The sequence below is a fragment of the Muntiacus reevesi genome, chromosome 4 (assembly GCF_963930625.1).
Source record: "Muntiacus reevesi chromosome 4, mMunRee1.1, whole genome shotgun sequence".
In the NCBI taxonomy this organism is placed as follows: domain Eukaryota; kingdom Metazoa; phylum Chordata; class Mammalia; order Artiodactyla; family Cervidae; genus Muntiacus; species Muntiacus reevesi.
In genome coordinates this window covers 116,256,583-116,281,486 of record NC_089252.1, presented here as the reverse complement: position 1 = coordinate 116,281,486, position 24,904 = coordinate 116,256,583, and the positions used below count along the sequence as shown (strand labels likewise).

Sequence of the window (24,904 nt, the reverse complement as noted above, 5' to 3'; positions counted from 1 at the left end):
AGAGACAGGCCCACCCAGGGTAGGAACCCAGCCTCAGAGGGGCGGCGCTGGGGAGGGAGCACAGTGCCCGAGCCATCATTTCAGGGCGCCTTCTCCCACGCTCGGCCACTCCCGAGAGCCGGACGCCACCAGCAGCCAGAAGGGAGCTGTCGGGCAGGGGGCTGGGCCGGACAAGGCCGGGCTAACTGCCTGCAGCGCTGGGCTCGGGGCTCAGGGGCACAAGCACAGATGAGGGATTCTCAGGGTGCTTCACGTAAGGACCCAGGTCACTCAATAAAAATCCCTACATGGAAACCCCCCTGGCACCCCGAACAACAACCGAGCCAGCCTGACATCAAATACGCTGAAGACAGGAGGTGGTCAGGGCCATGGGTCTCCAGTTCTGTGGTGGACGATTCACCTGGCTGATAACATGTCCCCCAAAGAAAACCCACTTAAACATCCCAGGGAGACACGAGGACTCCGACCTGATCCCCCTGCAAACGTCACCGCCGTCGGGAGCGGCACGTCACTCAGGAGGCAGAGAAATGATGGCTCGCTGCACCCACGGGGAGAGACCCTCGAGGCGGGGGTGGGCATGCAGGGGAGGCGTTTCTGTATCTCCTTCAAACGAGCCATTTTGCACGTTTTAAACAAAGATATAAATGACGATGAGGAAATCGGTTTCTCTCCCACTTGATTTCCCAGCAGCTGCCGGTCCAGACACCTCCTGGGTGATAGGGCAGAGGACGGCGCCCACAGAGGGGCCGCATGGCCCACAGGCCGCCCACACATCAGCCCTCCCAGCTCACCCGATGGGGAACGGTGCCCCACGCGTGAGCCCGCCCGCCACTCTGGAGACAAACGGCTCTGGGGGAGGCGAGGCGGCAACGCTGGCGGGTGGTCCTGTCCCACCCCCACTGCTCACGCGTCACCACCTGCTTCTCCAGGCTCCAGACCCACTTGCTGCTTGATGGACGTGTGGGGGGGATGCATGTGCAGGAGGGGAAGTGACCGAATCCACCCCCAGAACCAATTCTCCTTCCTCAGGGGTGACATTGCCCCCCGAGAGCCCAGAGGAAGCCCTGTCAGCTCTGGAGCTGAGGACACGTCACTGCTCGTTAAGACGCTGCCGTGGAGCCAGGGGCAGCTCTGCTCCGGACGTCTGCCCGCACCCGCCAGGCCCCGAGGTGCGGATGTGTCCTCACGGCTCCTCACTTCCCAGGCCCGTCACACGTCACGCTTGTCCCTTGACAAGCAGCAACTGTAGACGAGCAAGGGCCCTGTGGATATCTTTGAATGTCACTGGTGCCATCAGCTTCTGTCTTCTGTGTGTGCCCAGCAATGTTTCATGGCGGCCAGGCCCATGCCGGAGGTGAGGACTGTGCCCCCTGCAGACACGGACACCCTCAAGGCTGGTGGGGGGTGGCCAGGGTCACACTGAGATGAGAAACGCCATCCAAGGGGCCCCGCCCAGCCCCGAGGCTTCCTACAGGGCCAGGTTGGGGACTGGGTCCTCTGCCCACTGTCCCTCCTCCAGAAAAAGGTGGGACACACCTGAGTTCATGCCACACAGCTGCCGCCTACCACCCACCCTGTCTCAGGGAAGGACACCCCGCCCCGCGCCGAAGCACCTCCTCAGAGGTGCAGCATCACGGACACCAGCCCGCAGCTCAGGACCCAGGGAGGGGTCGGCTCCTAAGAGCAGGGGCCCTGGTTGGCGGCTCACTGCTGAGTCCCCCGAGCCTGCAGCGGGCTGGCGCATGACGGGGACCCGCCTTTGCAGTGACTGCCTTAATGAAAGGCCTGAGTGCTAGGCTCATTCCCGCCGCCCTTGGACTTACTACATGGCTTCTGCAAGGAGGGAGCATGTGAAATGTGAAGAGGTGATGAGAAGAAACCCTGAGTTTAAAACAGGTAAACCCTCCCATGCGTAAGCCAGCCGAGCAGGACACAGAGACGGCTGGCAGAGGGTCTGGGGCCGTGGGAGCCTCTGCAGCCCTGGGAGCATCGTGAGGGCACCATCGCCCCACAGTAGCCCAGGGGCACCCGCACTAGGCCCCCGTCCGCAGACGCGCAGAAGCCAACACGCACCCACGAGCCATTCTTGCCTCTGAATGGGCCTCGATAGTGAAAGAAAGATACATTTCCTCTGAGCTAATTGAAGAACTGTTGTGGGCTTCCTTGTCTCTGTGATTAAGGGAAATGAGAATGTTGCTAATTAGCAGCTGGAAGATGCCGCAGAGACGTGTAAATGTCCTTCAGAAGGGAGCGCTCTGAGATGCCGCGAGGACCTGTCATCGGCTGTCAACACTCCGTGAAAAATCCCTCGTGCCCTTGGCGGAGGAGGCAAAGGAACCAGCGTCCGATTGCATCTGGAGCCGCAGGGGCGTCTGTGCAGGCCGAGGTCGGGGAAATCAGAGACCCCGGGGGCCGAGGACCCTCCGGGACACCTTCTGGGCAAACACAATCCTGGCGGGGCCTGCCTCATGGGCACTGCTGGCACGCCCCACACACGGTACTAGACAGGTCACGGGGTCATATCTGCGGCAGGGGTCAGCCCCTCTCAGCAAGAGCCACGGGAGGTGAGACGTGGGCGAAGGCGCGTCCACCACGCGGAGAGAGAACTGCTCCAGCTCTTTTGTCGTTGTTCATTCACCAAGTCACGTCTGACTCTTGCGACCCCATGGACTGCAGCACGCCAGGCGTGCCTGTCCCCCACCGTCTCTCGGGGTTTGCCCAAGCTCGTGGCCATTGCATCGGTGATAACATCCGACCACCTCATCCTCTGTCGCCCTCTTCTCCTCCTGCCTTCACTCTTTCCCAGCATCAGGGTTTTTTCCCAATGAGTCGGCTGTTCACATCAAGTGGCCAAAGCAATGGAACTTCAGCTTCAGCCTCAGTACTTCCAGTGAGTGTTCGGGGTTGATCTCCTTTAAGATTGACTGGTTTGATCTTGCAGTTCAAGGGACTCCTTGCTGTCGCTCCAGCTCGAGCTCTTTGGGACCATCTATAAACGGGGGACATCATGCTTGCCTCAGCAGGGACAAGCCTAAAGTCTGCTGCCCACAGGGACCGTACATCATAGGACACTGCAGGAGCGAGCAGGGGTTCGTGGTTCTGGGAAGACTTGACTCTGACGCTGTAATCCCGTCTTGAGTCTTTCAGACAAGCGTGCCAGCTTCGGTTTGAATGCCTCCCTGGACAGGGAGCTCAGTATCTGCAGCAGTAGCCTACCTAGTCCATCACAGACCCTTAGAGGCTCTTGTTCCTGGAGGAAAAGTCTCTCTCTGGCCACTGGGCTGCCCTCAGGACTTGCTCAAAATGTGTGGTGCGAGGTTAAGTGTGAGTAAAAAGCAGTCCAAGTTTTGCTGGCACCACACACATTTTTCTGAACTGGACATGCCCCTCTTCTAGATAACAGGGGAGTTATTTTTAATCTCCAGAGATAAAGCAAAGCAAGGCATATTTCAGGCAGTTGGAATCATTTACAATTTGAGGTTTTCTGTTCAGTGGGAGGGATCTGCTGGTGACCACTGGTTTACATGGAAGAGGAATGGCCAGGGGATTATCCTTTCTTGGAAGAAAGGAATAACAATGCCTCGGGGGAGCTTCCTATGATCTCAGGCATCCAGCTGTGCCCAGACTCCCTATAACAACATACGCTTGTCCACAGGCGCCAAGGGATAGCTTTTTCTTGCTCTGATTTACGGCAATAAACCTAAGAGGCCCTGACATCCGTGATTCTGCCTCTGAGAAAAACAGGTATGTTATACTTTAGCTCCACAAGAGAGCTAAAGACCACCATTGCCCACTGGGGGAAGGTAAGAAAATGTCAGAAAAACAATGTAACAAAAAAAATGGATCCTCCTAGAAACTCGCATGCTACCAAAACTGACTCAAAAAGAAACAATCTGAACAGACCAATAAAAGGTGAAGAGATTGAATTCCTATAAAAAACTACCCATGAGCAAAGCCCATGACAACGTGGCTTCACTGGTTAATTCTACCAAATATTCAAGAGTAGTTGTTACCAATCCTACACAGACTCTTCCAAAAATTAGAACAGGGAACACTTCCAAGTCATTCCATGAGGCTGACATCCTGATACCCAAACCAAAGGCACACAGAAAACCACAAACCGGTATCTCTTGGGAATATGAACATACTCTCAATTAAATACCAGCAAACTGCATCTAGTTATGCATAAAAAGAATTACATATCATGATCAAGTAGCATTTATTCCAGAATGCAAGGTTGGTTTAACATCTGAAAGCTAATTAATGTAACACATCATATCAACAGAATAAAAAAAAAAACCCACACGATGATTTCAAGGAACACAGAAAAAATATTGGACAAAATCCAATATACTGGACTTCCTTGGTGGTCAGCGGTTAAGAATCCATCTGCCAATACAGGGGACATGGGTTCGATCCCTGACTTGGGAAGATTCAACACGCCGAGGGGCAATGAAGCTTGTGTACACAACTACTGAGCCCGCGCTCCAGGGCCAGGAAGGCGGCTCCTGAGCCCGCACGCCCGCGAGCCTGTGCTCTGCAACAAGAGAAGCCACTGAGAGGAGACGCTCACGCACTGCAACCGGAGAGTAGCCCCCAGTTGCCACAACTAGAGAAAGCCCAACTGCGCCAACAAAAGTACAAATACATTTAAAAATCCAACACACGTTCATGTGTGTATGTGTGTGGAAGAACAGAGAGGTGATTATGATGGGTTTTTTTTTTTTGAGGTGATAAAATACTCTAAAACTGACTTTGGTGATGTTGCATTTATCTATGAATATACTAAAACCCACTGAATTGTGACTTTAAGTGGGTGAACCATATGGTATGTGAATTACACCTCAATAAAGCTGCTACTAAAAACACTAAAGGTCGCTGAGAGGTCACAGCTATCGCTGAGCCACAGTCTCTGCTCCCTACTTTGCCGCAGTCCCCACCATGCCCTAATATCCTCCAACACTGCAGCTGAGCATATGGTGTCGGTTAGCCCAGCCCTTCCCAGTGTGGTCCTTGCATCCCGCTCACCTGCCTCACTTACTCTACACCTGTTCCACTTCCGAAGCAACTGACGCTGTGACCCTTGCATCAAGACAGTCACCAGATGCAGAAAGTCAGAGAAAGGGACCTGCAGGGTTTCAGCTGAGAGAGCGAGGTATCCAGGCAAAGGCACCCGGCTGTGTTTCTGAAAGGAGTTGGTGGGACCAGGTCTCTGTGAAGGCTAAGTCTGATGGCAGCCTTCCCTGGAATGCGTGTTTCATGCTCTTGCCAGTGGCGAGGGCTCCCCCGCACAGACAGGCAGTGCCAAAAGCAAGTGCAGACGGCAAGACTGCGGGTGAACCCGCCTCAATCCCCACCGGGTCAAGCACCAAATGCCCGGCCTCTCTCGAGTCCGGGACAAAGTCTTGCTTGGCGCTGGGATGACTGTAAAATTCCTTCAACACCTGGCAACCAGCCTCCACCAGGGGAACGCAGGTCTTAGGCTCCGAGTGGCCCAAAGCTCACAGCAGAGCTGCGACGCCAGGATACCACACAGGGTTGTGGTCACAACTCACATCGAGGGTTTGACACACTCCGCCCCGAGGGTTTCCTTTTAAACACAGTTCAGTTTTCATGACCATATGATAACTCGCTGTGCTGATACACAGACAGTTAGGACGCTGGGTTGGTCTGCCTTTACTTTTTGTCATAGCCATAGGAAGACCTTGTATTTTTTTTATTTTTTGGCTTCACCACGTGGCATGCAGGGTCTCAGTCCCCTGACAAGGACTGAACCTGTGCCCCCTGCATTGGAAGCATGGGGTCTTAACCACTGGACTGCCAAGGAAGCCCCATAGTGTGACTTATTTTAAAATAAAATAAAAAAATTAAACAACCCAAATGCCCCACAAGGAGAGAATGGCTGAGTACAAATGATTGCCAAATAATAATCATCACGATCATCATCCAGCCTACAGAGCAATATGGAGAAAGAGAAAACTTGAACTAAAGCACTGATCAGAGTGGAAGGCTCAGATCTTCTGCGGGCATAGCTGGGTGGGGGGTCAGGGAAGGAACATGGAGAAACAGAAAAAGCCGATGTGTCCATCAAGGCAACAGTCCTTCCGGTTGTCGCTTATGTAATAATAGCTCCATCCTACCTGAAAGGCCGACTGAAAGGAAACCGTTAGGTAGCTAACAGCATGGGTAGTTTGCGGAGACAGTGTGGACCACAAAGGCAGCTCGAGGGTGTCCGCAGTGACCCCTGGGAAAATCTGAAGACCCTGTGCCGTGACCAACGCGACCCGCCGGCCGACGCACAGAGGCAGGCAGGGCGCACACTCACCGTGGCGATGCCCCGGGCCTCCTGGTAGGCCACCTTGACCACATCAGCGCTGCTGGTGTTGAGGAAGAAGTAGCCGGAGCCTTCTCGGACATGCAGCTCCGCCTGCGGAGGGGCCGGGCTGGTGTCAGAGGTGAGGGGTCCCCGGGGGTCGCGACAGGGGGCGGCGGGGTGGGGATGGGGCAGCCGAACCTGCACGTCTGGGTGGTTGTAGATGGTCAGCTCTTCCGGGCTGACCCTCACGTCCTCCACCAGCATGAGTTCGATGGAGGCCGACACAGGCGTGAGGGGCTCGTGCTGAAGGGGCAAGGTCATGCGGTCAGATCCAGGGGGACCGAGAGCCAGACGGGCCCGCGGGCGCCCCCCACGGAAGAGCAGCCCCAGGCGCTGGCGTCACACCGGGGACCTCGCTGTATCGGGGACACAAGCCCAGCAACAGCCATCGAGCTTTGAGCCGCATCCCTGTGAGGCCTCCCCTAGTGCTGTCAAATCAGCCGCCCCCCGACCTGCCAGGCTGCGGGGTGGATGACCCCCATGTCCCCAGAGAAGTGGGGTGGCGTTCCAGGCAGTGGGGGCTGTGGGCTCAAAGAGACAGGGCTGAACCCCCCGGGCACGCTCGGCAGGGGCTCTGAGCTGGGCGGCAGGGGAGAGTCTAGATTGGCGAGCTGCCTTTCAGCTGGGCCCCCCGTCACCAGCCTGCAGGGAGTGCAGGAGGGGAGACTGAGGCATGGGGGCTGGCGAGGAGGCGCCCTGGTCAGTGGGCCAGCCTCAGGACCCCGGGAACAGTGGGCAGAGCGTGGGGGACGCAGGAGGACGGCCCGCCCCGGGAGCCCTGATCGGTACCGGCTGCTTCACGCTGGCCATGTCCAGGTGCGGCTGCTGGTAGCCAGTGGCGGTGGCAGAGATGGCCGTGGTGCCCGAGGCCTGGTGAACCGAAATGGCCTGCAGGCCTGAGAGCGAGAGGGACGCCGCGTCAGATCTGGGCCCAGCTCCCGCCTATGACGCAGCCCCGCCTTCCCACTAGCTGGTGTGTAGCTTGAAGTCTCCCACCGCCCTGAAATTAGGGGAACGGGGCGCACCGTGTGCACCTCTAAGAGTTAAGGGGCCCCACAAGCTTCCCAGAGTGGCTTAGAGGAGCTGGAGGGGACGGCTCAGGGTCTCCAACGGCAGCGTCAGGGGTCTCGGAGCGCGGAGCAGCCGGGTCTGGGTGCCAGTCTGGTCCGTGCACAAGCTGGGCTTTGAGCCCAGCCGCCATGTGCCCTGAGCTGCTCCTCACCTCCCTCCCAGAGTCCATTCCTCCCTCACAGACGTGTGAGGACTAAAGGAGAGTCCTGATGCTCCCCGGGCATCAGTCCTGGACAGAGGGGGTCCCGGCCCCCCGCCCGCAGCTGCCCGCCCCTCTCTGTGCCTGGTGCTGCGGTCGGGGCCGCCGCTCACCGTGCAGCTTCTTCTGGCCGTTCCCGTCGTCCCGGGACACCAGCTGCAGGGGCGGGGCGGGCTCGATGCTGGCCAGCGACAGCCTGCTGGACTCCCAATGGATGCTCAGCGAGCTGAAGTTGTCGAACCTGCGGCCCTGCTGGTCGTAGGCGGCCAGGTCCAGTAGCGGGTTGCGGTGGCTGGAGACGGGAACCTGCAAGAAGCCGAGGTCACCCACGCGGCCACACCCTGGGCTGGGCAGGCCGTCCCTGACACACGGTGCACCTGGTGGGCTCACGGGGGTCCTGGGAGCTTCTGGGGGTGACTCGCTAAGGGATGCTTGCTACGGCTGCTGTCAAGGTGCCCTTGACAGTCCTACACAACCTGGCGTCCAATCCCAGCCCATGCTCCTCGACTGGGGGCCTTGGCGATGTCTGAAAACATTTTGGTCATCACGACTGTAGGGGGCGCTACTGGCATCCAGGAGGTAGAGGTCAGGGTGCTGCATAGCACACAGGATAGTTCCCCCAAGAAGGGAGGATCTGGCCCGAAGCATCGGCAGTGCCAAGGCTGGGGGCCATGTGTCAAGCATGCTTGCAAGCTCCCTGGTCCTGTGAAGGCAACAGCAGCCCCAAATTCACAAACTGGGAGGCCGAGGCGGCTCAGAGATGCTGAGTCCCTCGCCCAGGGTCACACAGGTTCTGGGGTGGACCGTCTGGTCTGAGTGTAAAGCCCGGGGGCCTCCCTGGACGCTGTGCAGCCTCGTCCCTCCGTGCAGGAGTCGGGCAGCTGCTCCATCTGTGCCCTAGCTCAGCACTCCTGGCTGATGCCCCGCTCGGGAGCCCGGGACCAGGCTGGAGTGCGGCCCCAGTTCATCACTGTGACAGGTTAGCCCCATTTCAGCGCCTGGTGTCACCAGTGATTTACTCTGCAAACGCGTCCTGGGCGGCCTCTGGCTCCGGAGGGGCATAAAGCGAAACGGACACTGTACCGGCATTCAGTGCAGGGATCTCTCATCCTCAGGTCCCTGCGAGGCCACAAATCACAGCGGCCCTGTCTGCTGGGCTGCGGACTCTGCAGTCCCAGGGGGGCGGGATCTCAGGGCAGTTCTCTGTTCAGCAAGACTCACGACACGCAAAAGCCCACGCAGAGCCGTGCTCGCTGCCCCGTCGCCATCTTTCAGCCAAGAGATGAGACTGGGCCGACCCCGAGGTCACTGCTGACCGACGGCCAGACACAGCCCACTCGGCGAGCGGCCAGTGCTTACAGACAGGACGGACGCCCGGGGATCTGATTATCTTATCCTCTGAAACTGAGACGGTCGGCCAGCCCAGAGTGACGGGGGGCAAGAGCCGGAGCGAGCGGGCTTTTGGAGGGGCATCCGCTCTTCACGCCTGACCCCTCCCAGCCCCGCCCTCCATGCCTGGGTTCGGGGTCCCCAGGCACGTGAGTCTGCAGAGCTAAGAGCAGATGGTGGCAGGGACACGAGCCTGGAGGGGTGGGGGTCCCCGCCAACACCGCGCCGCTGTCCCCCACCGCCCAGCCCGAGCTGGGCCCCGCTCAAGAACCACAGAGAGGGAGACGAGCCTCGCGGAACCTGTGTTCACAGGTCAGGGGCTTGGAGGTCAGGGCCAGTTTTCCAGCAGCATCTGTTCACTCTGCGTCTCCAGGTCATGTTTTGGTAATTCTCCCAGTGCTTCAGGCTTTTTCATCACTACTGTCTGTGTCTGTTAGGGCATCTGTGATCAGGGGCCTTTGAAATTACTACCACAACTCACTTCTGAAAGCTTAGATGGTGGTCAGCGTTGTTTAGCAATAAAGTACTTTTAAAATTAAGGTCTGTTCGTGGTTTTCTTTAGCTGTAACACTACCGCACACTTGATAGACTCCAGGATAATATAAACATAGCTTTTAAATACACCGGAGAACCAAGAAGCTCACGTGACTCATTTTATCACAATACTCAAGCTGTTCTGGTGTGTCTAGAACCAAACCCAGGCTATCTCTGACATCTGCCTTCGGGCAAATTCTACAGCATTAGGATGTCAGGTGCCTGGGGGCAGGGGTGGGGGGAGAGCAAACCAGAGGAGGAAATACTGGAGAGGCCCTTGTCACCATTGTTTAGATGCTCTGTCACTGCGACCCCATGGACTGAAGTCCACCAGGCCCATCTGTCCATGGGATTCTTCAGGCAAGAATATTGGAGTGGGTTGCCATATCCTTCTCCAGGGGATCTTCCCGACCCAGGGATCGAATCTGCATCTCCTACAGCTCCTGCATTGCAGGCAGATTCTTTACCACTGAGCCAACAGGGAAGCCTGGGGACACACATTAGAAGGGGTCTAAGGCTGAGGAAGGCCCTCCCAGAAGGTAACGTGTGAGTGAAGAGCTGAGGGAGGCAGGAGAGGGCCTGGGCATTCAGAAGGAGACCACTCCAGTCAGGGAACAGCAAGCCAGACCACGGGCCCCCCCAGGTCCGAGAGGGGACGGCGGTGGGGCGGGGAAGGTGACGGGCGGTCCCGCGGCCTGTGGGCCTCAGGAGGCAGAGGTGTGAGTCTAGCTCTCACTCGGGCGCAGAGGAAGCCACAGCAGGACAGAAGCAGGGAGCAAGGTGAGACGCCTAAGCCACCCTCTGAGCGCCTATGTGTGTGCAGTTCCCGTTATGCCCTTAGTAACCCCAGAGGCCGCTGTCACCCCATGTCACTCAAAGGAGGCGGACGCACGCGAGTCAGATCGGGGCTGGGCCTCCCGCCCTGAACTGCCCCCCAGCTCCAGCTTCACAGTGGACCCAGCAGGCCAGGCCTTCCCAGAACCTGGACTTTCACACATTGCTCTTGCCACAGGGGATGAGAGCGGCAGCAGAGTCTGGCATTGGAGAGGTTCCCTTTCTCCTGACACTGCCACAGCACGGGTCCCGGGCACCCCATGGCACCGCCAGACAAGCGCCCGCCAGGCAGAACGGGTGTGCTGACGAGGGAGGGTCAGCACCGGCGTCGCCCGGCCCTCGGAGGCCACTCACCACCTGCTTGTTCTGCTGCAGCAGCGGGCAGGACAGGTCCAGCTGGGGGCTGGCGTAGACGGGCGTCAGCGTGAGCCGGGAGGGCGGCGCGCACACGAACTTCACCACGGCGGGCTCCAGCGCCGGGAAGGGGTTGGTGACGCTGGGCTTGTTCCCCACCGTCAGGGCGATGACCTGATGGGGCAGAAGACGCATCGCACACCCAGGCTCTGAGTCCCCACTCCACTGGGAGCCCCTGGACTTGGGGTGCTGTTCTGCAGAATGGGGACGGCGGTGATAACCCATCCCAAGAGCTTAAAACAGCCTAGTGATACGTGCATGGGAGATGGACAGACCTTCCGGCGGGGGTCCCTACAAACAGAACAGAACTGGGCCTGCTCCAAGAGGAGGGTCAGGGGATGCCATGCAGCTTTGCAGGACTAGCCAGTACGTATCAGGGTCCTGCCCCCTGCTTGGCGCCCCTGGTGTTCACTCAGCCACCCCACGGCCCTGATCCTCAGTCTGCCTGCCTGTGGAATGGGTGCGACCACCGCAGCTGTGTCTTAGGGCTATCTTGAGGATTAGACAAAATGAGGACGGGAGGCACAGCAGGGTACTCGGGGACATGACTTTCCATCCCTCCTCTGGACAAGGTAGGCCTGGGGGTGGCTGCCTTCTCACCTGTTCACCCAAGACCTGGCAAGTCACGAGGATCCAGTGTTGCTGGTAATTCCGGGAGGCAGGGGGCCCAAAGAGAGCCAGACTGATGCTGTCCGCGTCCTCTGAGGTGACATTGCGGAAGAACTTGGAAGGCTCCAGGACCCAGGGTCTGGGACCACCCTCAAAGAGCATCTCCTTCGAGGAGCCAAGGGTCACCAAGGCAACAGAGGAGGGGTCCACAGCCTGCAGGAGAAAGCAGAAGAGTCGGCGTGTCTCCGCGAGGAGCAGGCCTGCCGGGCCGGGGCTCGCTCTCTGGTCTTTGCTGTGTGTGGTGCTCACGGCCCTGCCAGGGAGGATCTGTTCGCGTGTTCGTCTCCCTCCCGGCCCACGGGCTCCATGAAAGGAAGGGCATGTCTGTTTTCCTCGCATATCTGTAGTGTGATCTCAACCACGTGAGAAATGAAAAACCATGTAGAAAAAAGTAAAATATTTTAAGAAGAGCAAATTACAGCTACCCTGGATACTATTTCTCTGCCGTCTCATCAGCAAAAATCAAAAGTCTGAGTACACACACTGCTGATGAGTCTGTGGCAACACACGCACTTTATTTTTTTATTTTTCAGCTGTGCCAGGTCTTGGCTGCAGCACGTGGGGTCTTTAGCTCTGACTCGTGGGATTTAGTTCTCCGACCAGGGGTCGAATCCAGGGATCGATGCCCTGCATTGGGAGCACAGAGTCTCAGCCACCGGACCACCAGGGAAGTCCTAAACACATACTCTTTTATAAAAGGAAGCTGTTTTTTGAGATATAATTGACATATAACATTATATGAGCTTCATTAGTACAGGATAGCGATTTGATATTTGCATAGATGATCACCACAGTATGTCTAGTCAACAGCTGTCACCACACAAAGTTACAAATGTTTTTTTCTCGTGATGAGAAGAACTTTTAAGATCTACTCTCTCAGCAAGTTTCAAACACAGTATTATTGAGAAATGTGTTCTCATATTCTGCTGGGGAAGATAGGAAAATGGCACAACCCCAACAGAGGGAAATTCAGCAATGTCTGCTAAAATCACAGTGTCTGCTAAAATCACAGGCCTATTTATCCCTTGTCCGAGCAGTATTCGCTCTAGGAATGGACTCGGAAGATAGGGCTCCAGGAATATGCTAACTGCAGGCACAGAACTACAACTGCAGCATTATTTTTTAAGAGGGGAAAGCGTGGGAACAGCCCAAACACCCATCAGCAGGGTAGTAAACTGTGGTCTATCTTTATGACCAAATATCAAGCAAAGGCCTTCCCATGTGTATGTGAAGAGGTCTGCAAGTTATCTTCTTTGTTTTTCAAGTAAAGGAGCAAGGTGCAGGACAGGATGTAGAGCCTAGTACCTTTTGAGGACAGAGGAACAGGCAAAAAAAAAGAAACCACACGTAACTGTGTGTGGTGATGGGCGTTGACTAGATTCATGGTGATCGTTTCACGGTACAGACAAGTATCAAGTCACTGTGCATCACGAATGAAACTAACACAGCATTATCTGTCGATTACATCTCAACAGGAAATCCAGAACAACCCTTGGCCGTTGTCTGCCCTGCATCAGACACTGCCCAGGGCTAGGGCTTCAGAGATGACGGTTTCTAATGTCCCTGAGCTTGCTTCTAGTGGAGCAGGAGGAGAGGGAAACATACTCTAAACCAACAGGCCTGCTCGGGTCTGCGTGAGGCAGCATGACCCCACCTGGGAGAAGGGCCAGGCCTTTCTTGCCCACATGTCAACTACTAACCCTACGGAGCACTTGCTGCCTCCTGGGCACAGTTCTCAGCCCATTCGTTTTGCTCAAACCCTCCTCCTCACTAAGGCAGGTGCTATGTTAGCCCCATTTTACAGGCAAGGAAACTGAGGCCCTGAGAAATGAAACCAAAGTTGCAGAGTTGGTGCGGGACCTGGATTCAGACTCGGGAGTTGGTGTCACAGCAAAGGCAGCGTGCCCTGAGCAGGAACACACTTCATGCCTTCTGCACGCGTGTGCACAGGGGACCCAGATGCTGACGCTCACCTGGTGTCAGGTGGAGGGGGGCCCATCCGGAGGGGAGCGGAGGCGGGGCCCGGGGCTCACCTTGAGGGGCAGGTAGGCGGCGATGGTGACGCGGGCGCTCAGGTGCACGTGGCCATGCCTGTAGCTGACTAGCAGTGCGGTGTAGCCCTGGGCCTCCGCCCTCACCGTGACGCCGCTGCAGTGGTCAGGCCCCGGCCGCAGCCTGCCTGCAACGGGAGCAGCAGAGGTCAGCGAGCACGCGCCTCTGTCACGGGAGACCCGACGGGCTGACGCCCTCTTTCACACAGGGCTTGATATGAATCTAATTTTTTTAATGTACCATTTTCAAGTATAATTCTCATACCAAAAAACATACACACATCATAAGCATACAGCTCACCATTTCTCCCCGCAGACTGAACACGCCCTGTTTCTAGGCCCTGGATCAAGTACCAGCATGACCTGCACCTCCCCATGCCCCTCCCCAGAGGAAAACCACTGCTCACAGACTTCTAAGAGCAGAGCCGGATCCTGCTGCCCTTGGAACTCAAAGGGAACTGCGGGCAGAAGTCCTTGGCAACCGGCTCTCTCCCGCTCAGTACTGGTGGAATCACTCAGAGTATTTTCTGGGCTCTCTGTTCTATTTCCCCGGCCTCTGAGTGTGTGCAGCCGCCACTCTGATTCAATTACTATAACGTATAATAAGGACTTTCCCAGGTGGCTCAGTGGTAAAGAATCCACCCGCCAAGCAGGAGACATGGGTTTGATCCCTGGGTCGGGAAGATCCCCTGGAGAAGGAAATGACAACCCACTCCAGGGTTCTTGCCTGGGAAATCCCATAGAAAAAGGAGCCTGGCGGGCTACAGTCCACAGGATCACAAAGAGTTGGACACGACTCAGCGAGTAATCAACAGCAACCTGTAATAAGTCCTGAAAATGGGAAGAATGAGCTCTCGAAGTTTGTTCTTTTTTCAGCATCACTTTGGCGATTCTGGATCTTTGGGATTCCACACAAATACTATTTTTCCATATTTATTTTACTCCTGAGAGGTTTTTTTGGTGGAATCTTTAGGATTTTCACATATTAAGACTGTATCATTTGCAAACGGATACACTTATATCTTCCTTGCAATTTGGGTATCTTTCATTTCCTTTTCTTGCCTAATAGCTCTGGCTAGGACTTCCACTATCACGTTGAAGTGGTGACAGCAGGCAACCTTATCTTGTTCCGGATCTTAGGGTAAAGGTTTTCAGCCATTTACCACAGAGTCTGATGTCAGCTGTGGGTTTTCATATAGGGCTTTTATTAAGTTCATGGAGTTTCCTTCTATTTCCAGTTTGTAGGCTGATTTTATCATAAAGAGGTTTTGAGATTTGTCCACTGATTTCTCTGCCTCCATTGAGATAATGACGCGGTTTTCTTCCTCTGTTTTGCTAACGCAGTGTATCTTGTTGATATTAGACTGCTGAGACACTGCCTTCCAGGACCACATCCCACCTGGGGCTGGCATTTAACCCATCTAACTTGCCGCTGGCCGTGCGGGGCCATGAGGACGCACTGAGCTGCCAAGAGCATGTGGGCATTCCTCTGGGGATGCCTTTCAGCATTTCTATCGGCAGGCCACAGACAGCAGGATTTCTTCTCTGGTCCTTACTGCCTGGGAGCGTCTATACTCATCGTCATCACTTTCGCCAACCATCCCTAAATGGCTGTGTTGACTCACACTGCCACCAGCGGCTGCGTGACATCCCCCGCCAATCCGCAGTATTTTCCACCTGTTTGAAAAAAAGCCACTCTGGTGGTATTTTACGGTTTTTTCCCCAAAACATTTAGAAAGGATGATGAGGTGAAGCTGCACACCCCACCTCTTAGATCCCACAGCAAACATTCGTTTCTGCTCCTCTGGCTGCCTGTCTACCTACCCCCTTCCCACCCAACAGTCCGTCCCACAGGTTATGCGTCTAAAAGTGAGCCTCAAGCATCGGTGCGCTTCATCCTGGACGCCTTCACACACACGTAACTACAGGTCCGTATTTCTTTAGGTTCTTTTCCCCCTAAGGCGGATGTGCACAGGGTGAGGTGCGCAGATCTGCAGGAGAGCCCGTCGGCAATTCTGACAGAGGCAGCGCTGGGACCAGGACCGTGGACCCCAACCCTGTCCTTTCTCCTCGGTCCCCCGGAGCTCATGGCTGCAGCCCGTGGACGCCCCTCCAGGACGCGTGGGGGAGGGACGGGGCAGCGGGCACCTCTCCTGCCGTCGGGAGGACGGGCCTCTTCCTTCTGTGCTGACGCTTTGTTGCTGTTCAGTTGCTCAGTCGTCCAGCTGTTTGTGACCTCGTGGACGGCAGCCCACCAGGCTCCTCTGTCCATGGGATTCTCCAGGCAAGAGTACTGGAGTGGGTCGCCGTTTCCTCCTCCAGGGGATCTTCCTGACTCAGGGGTCGAACGCAGGTCTCCTGTGCCTCCCGCGTTGGCAACCAGATCCTGAGCTGCTGAACCACCTGGGAAGGCCGTGCTGATGTCTGCCTCCCCGTTAAACAGTGGCTTATCTGAAGACACAGAACCCGTAAGGCCTGGTTTCCCCTGGACAGCCTGAGAAGATGCAACTGCAGCTACGGGGGAGTATGTGAACACGGTGATGTCCCGGGATGTTCCATGACATCCGAGCAGCTTTGCCTTCAAACAGCTCTGTGAATGACCACAACCACGGTGGCCCCACAGACGAGCCTACAAACACCTCTGACTGCCAAGTTTCCTAAACCCTGCCAGGATCCAGTGGTCACTCCTCTGCTCAGAAACCAGCAGTGGCCCCCAGTTCTGGCCACTTTGAGGTCAGTGTACCCCAAAGCCCCAGTGATGCAGGGTTTGACAGGTTCTGCAACCTCAGGTCACTGTGTGTGCACACGGCCCACAGGCGTGCCCACAATCACTGCTCCCCACCCCTCTCACCCTGCCTGGGGTATATTCACCCTCAGGCATGGTTTGCATCACCTGCAACCCTAGGGGACTCCTGAGCCGACACCTCAGGGAGGCCCCGTTTCCAGGGGCACTAAGGCTCTGGGTGAGTGCTGCACACACCCAGCCTCGCATTCCATCCTGAGGACCTGGCTTTGGGCCCTCGGGGGACCCTGGGCAGTGACACGGCCGCGGTCTCTCTGTCCAACTCGTGGCCTGACCACAGCCCCGCTCCCACAGCGGCTCTGACGCCTGGTGAGGTCATGCATGCCAAGTGCACGCAGCACACCCGGCAGGAATGACACCACCACCAGCATCACCACCGACTTCACCACCCAGCCCTGCAGGGGGGCAGACCGCTGGGTCACAAAGGTGTTACGATTTTGTCGCTCATCAGAACCCCTACGGATGTCTGCCCGCCACATTCCACGTACCGTGAAGGGCACCACGACATGAGAGTCTACTTAGGATGACGCCCATTTTAGAGGCGTGGAAACTGAGGCTCAGAAAGCCGAGCGACACACAGGCCACACGTCAGAAAGGTGCAGAGCAGACTGTAGCGGGGGCTGGACAGGGGACAAACGCCATTTCTCAGGTTGTGACCCCTCCGCTGGCTCAGCTCCTGACAGGAATCTGGGCAACCCACTCTGAGAACCCAGGTCATCGGCGGTGACCCCGCCAGTCGGCGGCCGCTCACAGCGCTGCGTTACCTGGGAGTGGCTGGAACACGCCCTGGTTCTCCACCTCCACCACCAAGTCGAAGTGGGAGCAGTCGCTCAGGGTGACCACGTCGTCAGCCCCGCCCGGCATGAGGCCATAGATCCTGAGGGGCAGCTCCAGGCTCTGGCCCACGCGGGCCTCCACGGGGCACGGGGCGAACTCCATGCCGCTGGGCTCGATCACGTACACCTGCAGGACGGGGTTGGGGGGTACGGTCAGCCGGCTACACAGAGGAGGGAGAGTGCTGCTCAGCTCTGATTCCTGCGTGGGGGCACTCAGGACCCACTAGTGAGAAGCCTGAGCTGGGGCGACACGATGCTTCGTGCAGGGGGCAGAGAGACGTTCTGGGCAGAGATGCAGACAAGGTTTCCCTGGGAAGGTGACACATGAGCTTGACCTGGGAGCGTGTCAGAGATGGCCAGACCCAGTCTGGCTAAAGAGACGGTCTGTGCAAAGGCCCTGAGACACATACAGCTGAGCACGTCGGGGGGAGGTAAAGAAGAGGGGAGTACAGGGTGAGAGGCGTCACCGGCATCAACACCGAAAAAAACTGCCCAGACGCCAGGCTCTGTTCCAAGAACCGCACGAGTTCTCCCCATCCTCCCAGCCTCCCTGTCAAGAAGGTCACCAGTGTCTCTGCCCAATAAGGAGCCTGCTGTGGGGTTGAGAGCCTGCCCGGCTGCAGCAGGGTGAGTCTGGGCCAGGCACGCAGCCCCGAGGCCAGGCTCCGATCATACAGACACTGCGGGCGGTGTGCAGGCTCTGGGCTCCGCGGCAGGTGGGCGGGGCACATTCTCTGAGATGAATCGGCCTGCGGCCACAGGAGGGTCTTGCTGCTCACAGATCATCCAGACACTTGGAGCATCCGCTACAGCTAGGCTGTTTCGGTTACAACCCTCCTTACATGAGAGTCTGGGCCTCCCAGGAGGCGCTAGTGGTGAAGAACCCGCCTGCCAGTGCAGGAGACACAAGAGAAACAGGTTTGACCCCTGAGTTGGGAAGATCCCCTGGAGGAGGGCACAGCAACCCACTCCAGTATTCTTGCCTGGAGAATCTCATGGACAGAGGAGTCTGGTGGGCTACAGTTCATGGGGTCGCACAGAGTCGGACATGATAGAAATGACTTAGCGCGCACGTGAGACTTAGACGGATCCTTAGGTAGGTGTGTGTGAACGGAAATAAAAAGAGGAGGACAACCTGTGCGTTACCGTCCCAAATAATGTAGAAGGTTGGGACTGGACACGCTATGTATAGAACTTCCATTTTGGCCCTAAATGGAGTGATAAAAGCAGCTGAGATCAGGGTCAGGCAGTCAGGAATGCACTGGGGTCAGGAGGCCACCCGGTGGGGCTGTCCAGGGCTCGGCCGCAGGGGGTCACGCCCGCCTTCGGCCGTCACTGAGTTGGTCCCACGTCACTTGGGATGGACGCCAGGTGTAGGGTCCCCGTGGTGGGGACTCCTGACTCGGATCTGAACAGCAACCAGAGGAAAGGAGCAGGCTGGTCTCTTGGGGTCTGGGGGCTTCCTCTCCCTATGAATTTACAACCCAGCACCCAGCGGCCTTTCTGATGCAGAGTCCTAGCCTTCGGGTCGGAGGGCCTTCTAGAAGGACTCCTTTGAGTATCTCGTGTTTCTGAATCCTCTGGCCTCCCTTCAGAATCCCGGCAGTCCCACCCCTGCCCAGTGTGGGATGGGATGGCTGTCTCCCGGGTCTGTCCATGAGCTCAGGGCCAGGCTGGACCTGACCCCCGACCCCCCTCACCACAATCCCAGCCAAGGTTTCTGAACTAAGCCTGAGGCTGGTTAAGACGGCAGCTCCGATCACTCCCCGAGCCGCCCTGTGACCGCCCTGACCCAGGCCTCACCTTCATCTCGCCGAAATGCAGCGGGTTCTGCACGTCATGTGCCTGGATCACGCTGACCCCCGTGTCGCTGCCTGTGGTCATCACGCCCTTGACAGTGACCGTGGCCACCACAGAGCTCGACGAGGACCAGCTGAAGTTCCCGCTGCCGCCGTGGGCCTGGGGAGGGAAGGCATTACCGGTCAGCCCACCTGCCCCGCCCCGCCATCCCTCTCTCTCTCTCACACCCCTGCTCACACGCGTTGGCACTGCGTCACTGTGTGGAGACACAAGGCATCAGCCAACGTCCGGCTGCCTCTGCCCGCACCCCTTGCTCTCCCCGCCCTGTCTCTTTCTGGTCCTCATATTCCACGGACCTCTGACTGGCACACGCGTGTATGCACACGCCCCCGACAGTGGCCCTAGGACCCAGGGGCACCTCCTGAGCTCAGGCTGCAGCGGGAAGACCCCAGCCACAGAGTTGTGACCCAGAGCCCCTGTCCCTCCTGCACACACTCTGCCCACTCCAGCCATCTGCCGTGAAGTCAAGGACAGCCCAGTGGCCTCTGCATCAGGGGCCGGGAAGGTGACACAGCTGAGGGAAGAGACAGCGGGTCCCAGAGCACACGCAGGACACCTGTCCTCACTGCAGGCAGACAGCGGGGTGGATGGAGGGTGGCCCCCACGAACCCCAGCCCCAAAAGGCCCTGGGCCCTGCCACTAACGCTGGGGGGACACGTGACCTTCAGACACCAAGAACACCAGACATGCGAGGGAGTTGGAGACGTCTCCCCTGCCAGTTCCAAGGTTTTCTCTAAAGATATTTACACTGCTTCCAGAAAGCAATTATTTTTACGAAAAATAAAAACCACATGTGAAAGTTAAATCCATGATCAGGACTTTTTAACTCGTGATTTCTTTTCTATTTTTCAAGGTTTTTTCCTAATTGCCAAAATACCCTGCTATGATTAAAAACCTTGGAAGATACAGAAAGCATAAAGACTTTGATTTCAAATTCTTTCAACCAATAGACGGTAATTTAACACAAACGGAATGGAGTTCAAGCCCCAACACATGGAAACACCCAAAGAAAGTCACCCAGACGGGGCCTCCCAGTTACCTTTATCGTGTACTGATAAGCGCCTGCCTTTGGTTGCCATGGAAACGTCAAGATGCTCGGATGAAGGGTGATGGGGCTGTGGATTTCTACCTCCTGCTGGTTCCACACAGGCACCCGTAATGTGTGGACCCCTCCATCCTGCAAGGGGGCGAGGGAGACACACACACCAACATGACAACCAGACCCCGCCCCTCCCCTCAGACTGTGGGGGAGTGGGAAGGAAGACGCCGGGTTCCCTGCAGCCTTCTTTGTCTCCATGGAGACGGCTTTCGGTGGCTCTTCAACCGCCACTCAAGTCAGCACTGCTTGACTGTATCCTCATGGCACTCCTGCCGGGATGGTCGTGGTTATCCCCACTTTACGGATGGGGAAACCGAGGCATGAGACATGAAAGCCACTTGCCCAGAGCCCCCAGAGCAGAAGTGGCCGCTTCGGTAGGAGTCTCTGCCTGGTCCCCAGGCCATAGCGGCCTCTGCCAGGCCCAGGAGAGGTGTAGTAGGGAGATGAGAAGCCCTACACCAAGCTTCCAATCAGTAGAATCTGCTCCCACCGAAACCGACCGGCCTTTCAAAAACAGGTGGGAATTTTAAAACTCTGAAGGACCCAAAACAGCCAAAGAAACACTCATGGGTCCCAGTTAGTGCACAGCTGGACACACGGACCGAACACTGCTCCCGACAAGGGTTGCTAAACCCGGTCCCAGAGGTGAGGGCTCGCTTTTTCAGGAGCCAGCAAGGGGCAGAGGAAGAGGGGCTCTAGTCCACTGCAGGGACAGAGGACAGGGGACAGGGAAAGGCCAAAGTCCCCACCCTGATGCCCCTGGGAGTCTAGAGCGGGAGGGACCCCTACCCTGATGCCCCTGGGAGCCTAGAACGGGAGGGACTCCCACGGCACCCGGGACAGCACTGAACTCTCGGGGCCCCAACTCCTCCAGCTCGTGTCCACCCTGGGTGACAATTCTGCCTGCAGAGGCCCGGGGTGGCCCAGGGAGAGGCCAACTTGCCTGGTCCACCACAGAGGTGAGGGCCGCCTCGATGACGGTCTGGCCCCTCTTTGTCGCCCTGACGTGATGGTACGACCCATTCTGGGAAGAAGCCAGCGCCTCAAAGAACTCCACAGGGAGCGCAGTTTCAATGCGGATGTTCTGGAAGGCAACGCAGGCTGGTGAGAGGGGATTCCGGGACAACTCAGAGAAGTCAGGATGCGGGAAAGAAGCCACGTGGCCCCCAAAGAGTAGCTGGGCCAGCCTGATGAGCTGCACGAAGCCAGGCATCTGCGCTCTGAGCCCCGAGCCTCAGCCCCTCCCAGGGTGTCCTCCATGTGTTACCTGATGAGCCGACGCTCAGGAGCGAGAAGCCACAGTTGGTGCTCAGACCCCGTGGTCCCAACAAGGAAACCAACAAATACAAAGAACGACAACGGAATCCCTTAGCGCTAACTTCCCCCCAAAACAGTGATGGAACGAGTCTAGTAACACAAAGAAGCCGGTGGCTTCTACCAAAAGGCTGAAGAGAAACTTTAGACCCCACGAGGAAGGTCTGGATATTCTCAGGATCCTGAGAATTGCTCACAAAGGAACAAATGCGGCCAAGATGCCTGTCTGTCTGCCCGTTTGTGTGAAGCTCTTTCCAGAACCAGGAAGCTACTAGGCTTGGCCTTAGTCGAGGGGCCTCTGGACAGTTCAAAGGCATCTCTGGCCCTGAGCCGCTGTAGGGTCGGAAAGGAAGGATTCTCAGTGGTGAGGTCCCTGGACTAACAAGGAGGGAGCAGGAGGGAAGATGGGAGACGCCACCCCCGCCACCATCACTGCCTCTGTGACCCTGCTGCCTGCGGCCTCCTCTCCCTGCTCCAACTGATGGGAGTGCGGCCTTAGGGTGCAGACTCACAGGCTCACAGGGCCCTGAGATGCCCAAGGTTCCCCATGACAGGGTTTCCCAGGGATCCAGCAGTACTGTAAGAAGCACCCCAACTCAGCCCGCCTGCTGGGGGGGCCCAGTGATTTGAGGAGGCTCTTCAGGGACCTGCTCCAGGAGATGTACCCCTACACCCCCACCAGGCCTGAGGCGGACTCACATCCGACAGGTAGACCTTGTTACCAGACTTGTCCAGCACTTCGATGGTGATTTCATATGGGCGGCCGGTCTCGAGCACCCACCTGCCACCCGGGTGGACCGTGAACCCTGTGGAAGAGGCAGGGGCACAGAGCCTCAGCACTGGGGTCACAGGGCCCTGTGGCTCAGGAAGAGGGTAAACCAGGCCCCTGCTCGCCTCCCAGGGAAGGACCAGCGCCCGTGATTGGCAGATCTACTGCCCACAGCAGGCCTGAGCGCTCAGAACCCGAGCTGCCCTCACAAGCCCCTGGACCAAACCTGAACATTCGCTCCTGGTGGCTTCAGGGCCCATTCAAACTTGACCCTATCCACGGTGGGCCCAGCTCTGACCCACAGTGAGTCTGCACTCTGAATCCACATAGAGTCTGCACTCTGAATGCACAGTAGGTCTACACTCTGGGTGCACAGTAGGTCTGCACTTTGAATCCACAGTGAGTCTGCACTCTGAATCCATAGTATGTTTACACTCTAATTTCGCAGTGAGTCTGCATTCTGAATCCACAGTAGTCTACACTCTGGGTGCACAGTAGGGCTACAATCTTGAGTACACAGTGAGTCTGCACGCTGAATCCATAGTATCTTTACACTTTGAATGCACAGTAGGTCTGCATCCTGAGTGCACAGTAGGTCTACATTCTGGGTGCACAGTGGGTCTACACTCTGAATACTACCCCTGGGCAGCTCCTGGGTCCTGGCTATGCCCCTCTGGATCCTGTGGCTCAGAATTCCTCCCCTCCTCTCTAGGCCTCCAGCCCTCCCCTCCTTCCCTCTAAGACATCTCTCCCACATCCGAAGCCATGATGTGGTCTGGGCAGAGCCCAGGTATAAAGCCAGGAGACAGAGCCCTCCCCACTCGACTCTGTCCTGCTTCCCTCCTTGAAGAGCAGGTTACTGGCTGGACTTTGGCCCACCCTCCCTCCGCTTGTCCTGTACACAGACAGGGGAAGGACTGGGGGTCAGGGTGGGAGCTGATGGCCCAGGCCTCCCAGCCGGCAGATCTGGCCCAAGTGAGGCCATTGTCTGGGGGGCTGTTGCTTTTACCTGACTCCTTACCTCCTGGAATCCCAGACAACCCAGGACGCGCACACTCACCTAGGTACCCGGGCTCCACCACGTAGATCGTGCTGTTGGGTAACCGGGATGCCCCCTGCATGCGGATGCCTGGATTTTGAATTAAGGCGCAATGAACCGGCTGGCAGGCTGTGGTTTGGCTCCTGCGGCTCCCTCATTATCAACATCACGCAGGCAGGAGCAAGGATGGAAGGGCCCCTGCCTGAGGCTCTGCAGAACACAGGTCTTTTCCAGGGTCAGTGGCCGTAGGGCACTCCCTCCACTCAAAAGGGGGCCTCAACAGGGACCCTGGAGACCACCTGGGCCACGTGAGCAAGTCTGGGACACATGACAACCCACACGCTGGCGTGGGAACAGCCTAGGCCAGGCCCCTCGGATGAGACCAGAGACAGTTCCAGAGGCGGGGAGGGGGGCTCAGCCCCAGCCACCGCCTCCATCTCAGAGCCTCTCCAAGGAGTCCTGCACCGAGGTGAGCCATTCTGCTCAGACACTGTGCTATTTTGGTCCTTTTTGTTTTTCAGACCTTGAGGGAAAACAGGGCTATTTTTAGCCTCACCAAGGTTTCAGGGAGAAAAGTGACTTGACTTCCGAACAGTACGTCTGTGCAGGTCACACAGGTGCGGGCGCGCCATCCGGGAAAAGGATACTCTTGTGGCCGAGGACCAGGCTACTCTGTCCCAGCTGCACGGCGGTGACCGTTGACGTGTCCTGGGCCAAGACCGCCACAGGCCGGCCCGGGGCTCCCTCTGGGTCCCAGACGTTGTTCAGAAGCTGTAGCTCGTACTGGTCGGAGGGCATTGAGAGTTCTGGCCACCCAGAAACAGGGAAGAGCAAAGCAGGCAGAGAGAACCAAGACAGGAAATGTTAAAAGTCAATGTCACTCCCCCCCACACCCCCACCACTGCAATCCCTGGACCTGCTGTCAGTACAGTTGCTTGATTATTTTTTGTCTAATTCTTTTCAACACTTTAAATTTTAATAGTATTCTCCATGCCTGTGGACAAAGCTGACACTCTCCATGAATTTTCAGAGGTAATCAGTTTTCTGTGGATGCCATGAGCAGCTTTTTTTTTTTTTTTTTAATTAAGCACAGCCTCTGACTCAAACTGCCAGTGTCTGGCAGGATACCAACATCAGAGCCTTTTCTCCTTGCCACAGAAGTAAGTGACGCTGCTTCTGCAATGAGGGCAGGGCTCACTGGACCTGGCCATCTTCCGGGGGTCTGCAAAGAGATGCTGGTCTGGGGTGCCCCGTTGGGTTTCAAGAGATGGGTCTATAATTTGCAAAGAATTCTCTCTGTTGCTGTCCTGACCATCCACTGGTGTTCTCTGTGTCGCATCGTGACAGAGAACTCACCCAATCTGGGCCAAGAAGGAAAACAATTTCGCTGGGAAATTATGGGTTCTACAAACCCATGACCTCGGGTCTAACCTTCTGAGTCCTGCAGGGAGTGCCCACCAGCACTTTCAGACTGACCAAGAAGTGGGGTCACTGCGCTGGGGTTTCATGTGCGCCTCACCCTGTTTCATCCTATGGCCCCTGGAACCCTCACGTGAGCACTGGGGGACCTGCAGAGATCAAGACCGGAAGCTTGCTAGGGGCCCCTCAGCGGCGGGCAGCAGACCTGGGATGCAGACCACAGCGAGC

At 56.9% G+C, this 24,904-nt stretch overlaps 1 protein-coding gene across 1 annotated transcript in view; it reads right to left on the bottom strand.

The window, feature by feature from the left end:
* Positions 1-24,904, bottom strand: part of NUP210 (nucleoporin 210) — an 86,805-nt gene that overhangs the window by 31,169 nt on the left and 30,732 nt on the right. Inside the window, exons 7-20 of the mRNA XM_065933999.1 lie at positions 23,905-24,063; positions 23,279-23,347; positions 22,149-22,255; positions 21,079-21,219; positions 20,076-20,213; positions 18,980-19,135; positions 17,105-17,303; positions 13,520-13,665; positions 11,418-11,639; positions 10,758-10,931; positions 7,760-7,952; positions 7,166-7,272; positions 6,515-6,619; positions 6,326-6,427 (exon numbers count right to left, since the gene is read on the bottom strand). Of these exons, the coding sequence (XP_065790071.1) occupies positions 6,326-6,427; positions 6,515-6,619; positions 7,166-7,272; positions 7,760-7,952; positions 10,758-10,931; positions 11,418-11,639; positions 13,520-13,665; positions 17,105-17,303; positions 18,980-19,135; positions 20,076-20,213; positions 21,079-21,219; positions 22,149-22,255; positions 23,279-23,347; positions 23,905-24,063 (2,018 nt within the window). The remainder of the gene's footprint in view (positions 1-6,325; positions 6,428-6,514; positions 6,620-7,165; positions 7,273-7,759; positions 7,953-10,757; positions 10,932-11,417; positions 11,640-13,519; positions 13,666-17,104; positions 17,304-18,979; positions 19,136-20,075; positions 20,214-21,078; positions 21,220-22,148; positions 22,256-23,278; positions 23,348-23,904; positions 24,064-24,904) is intronic.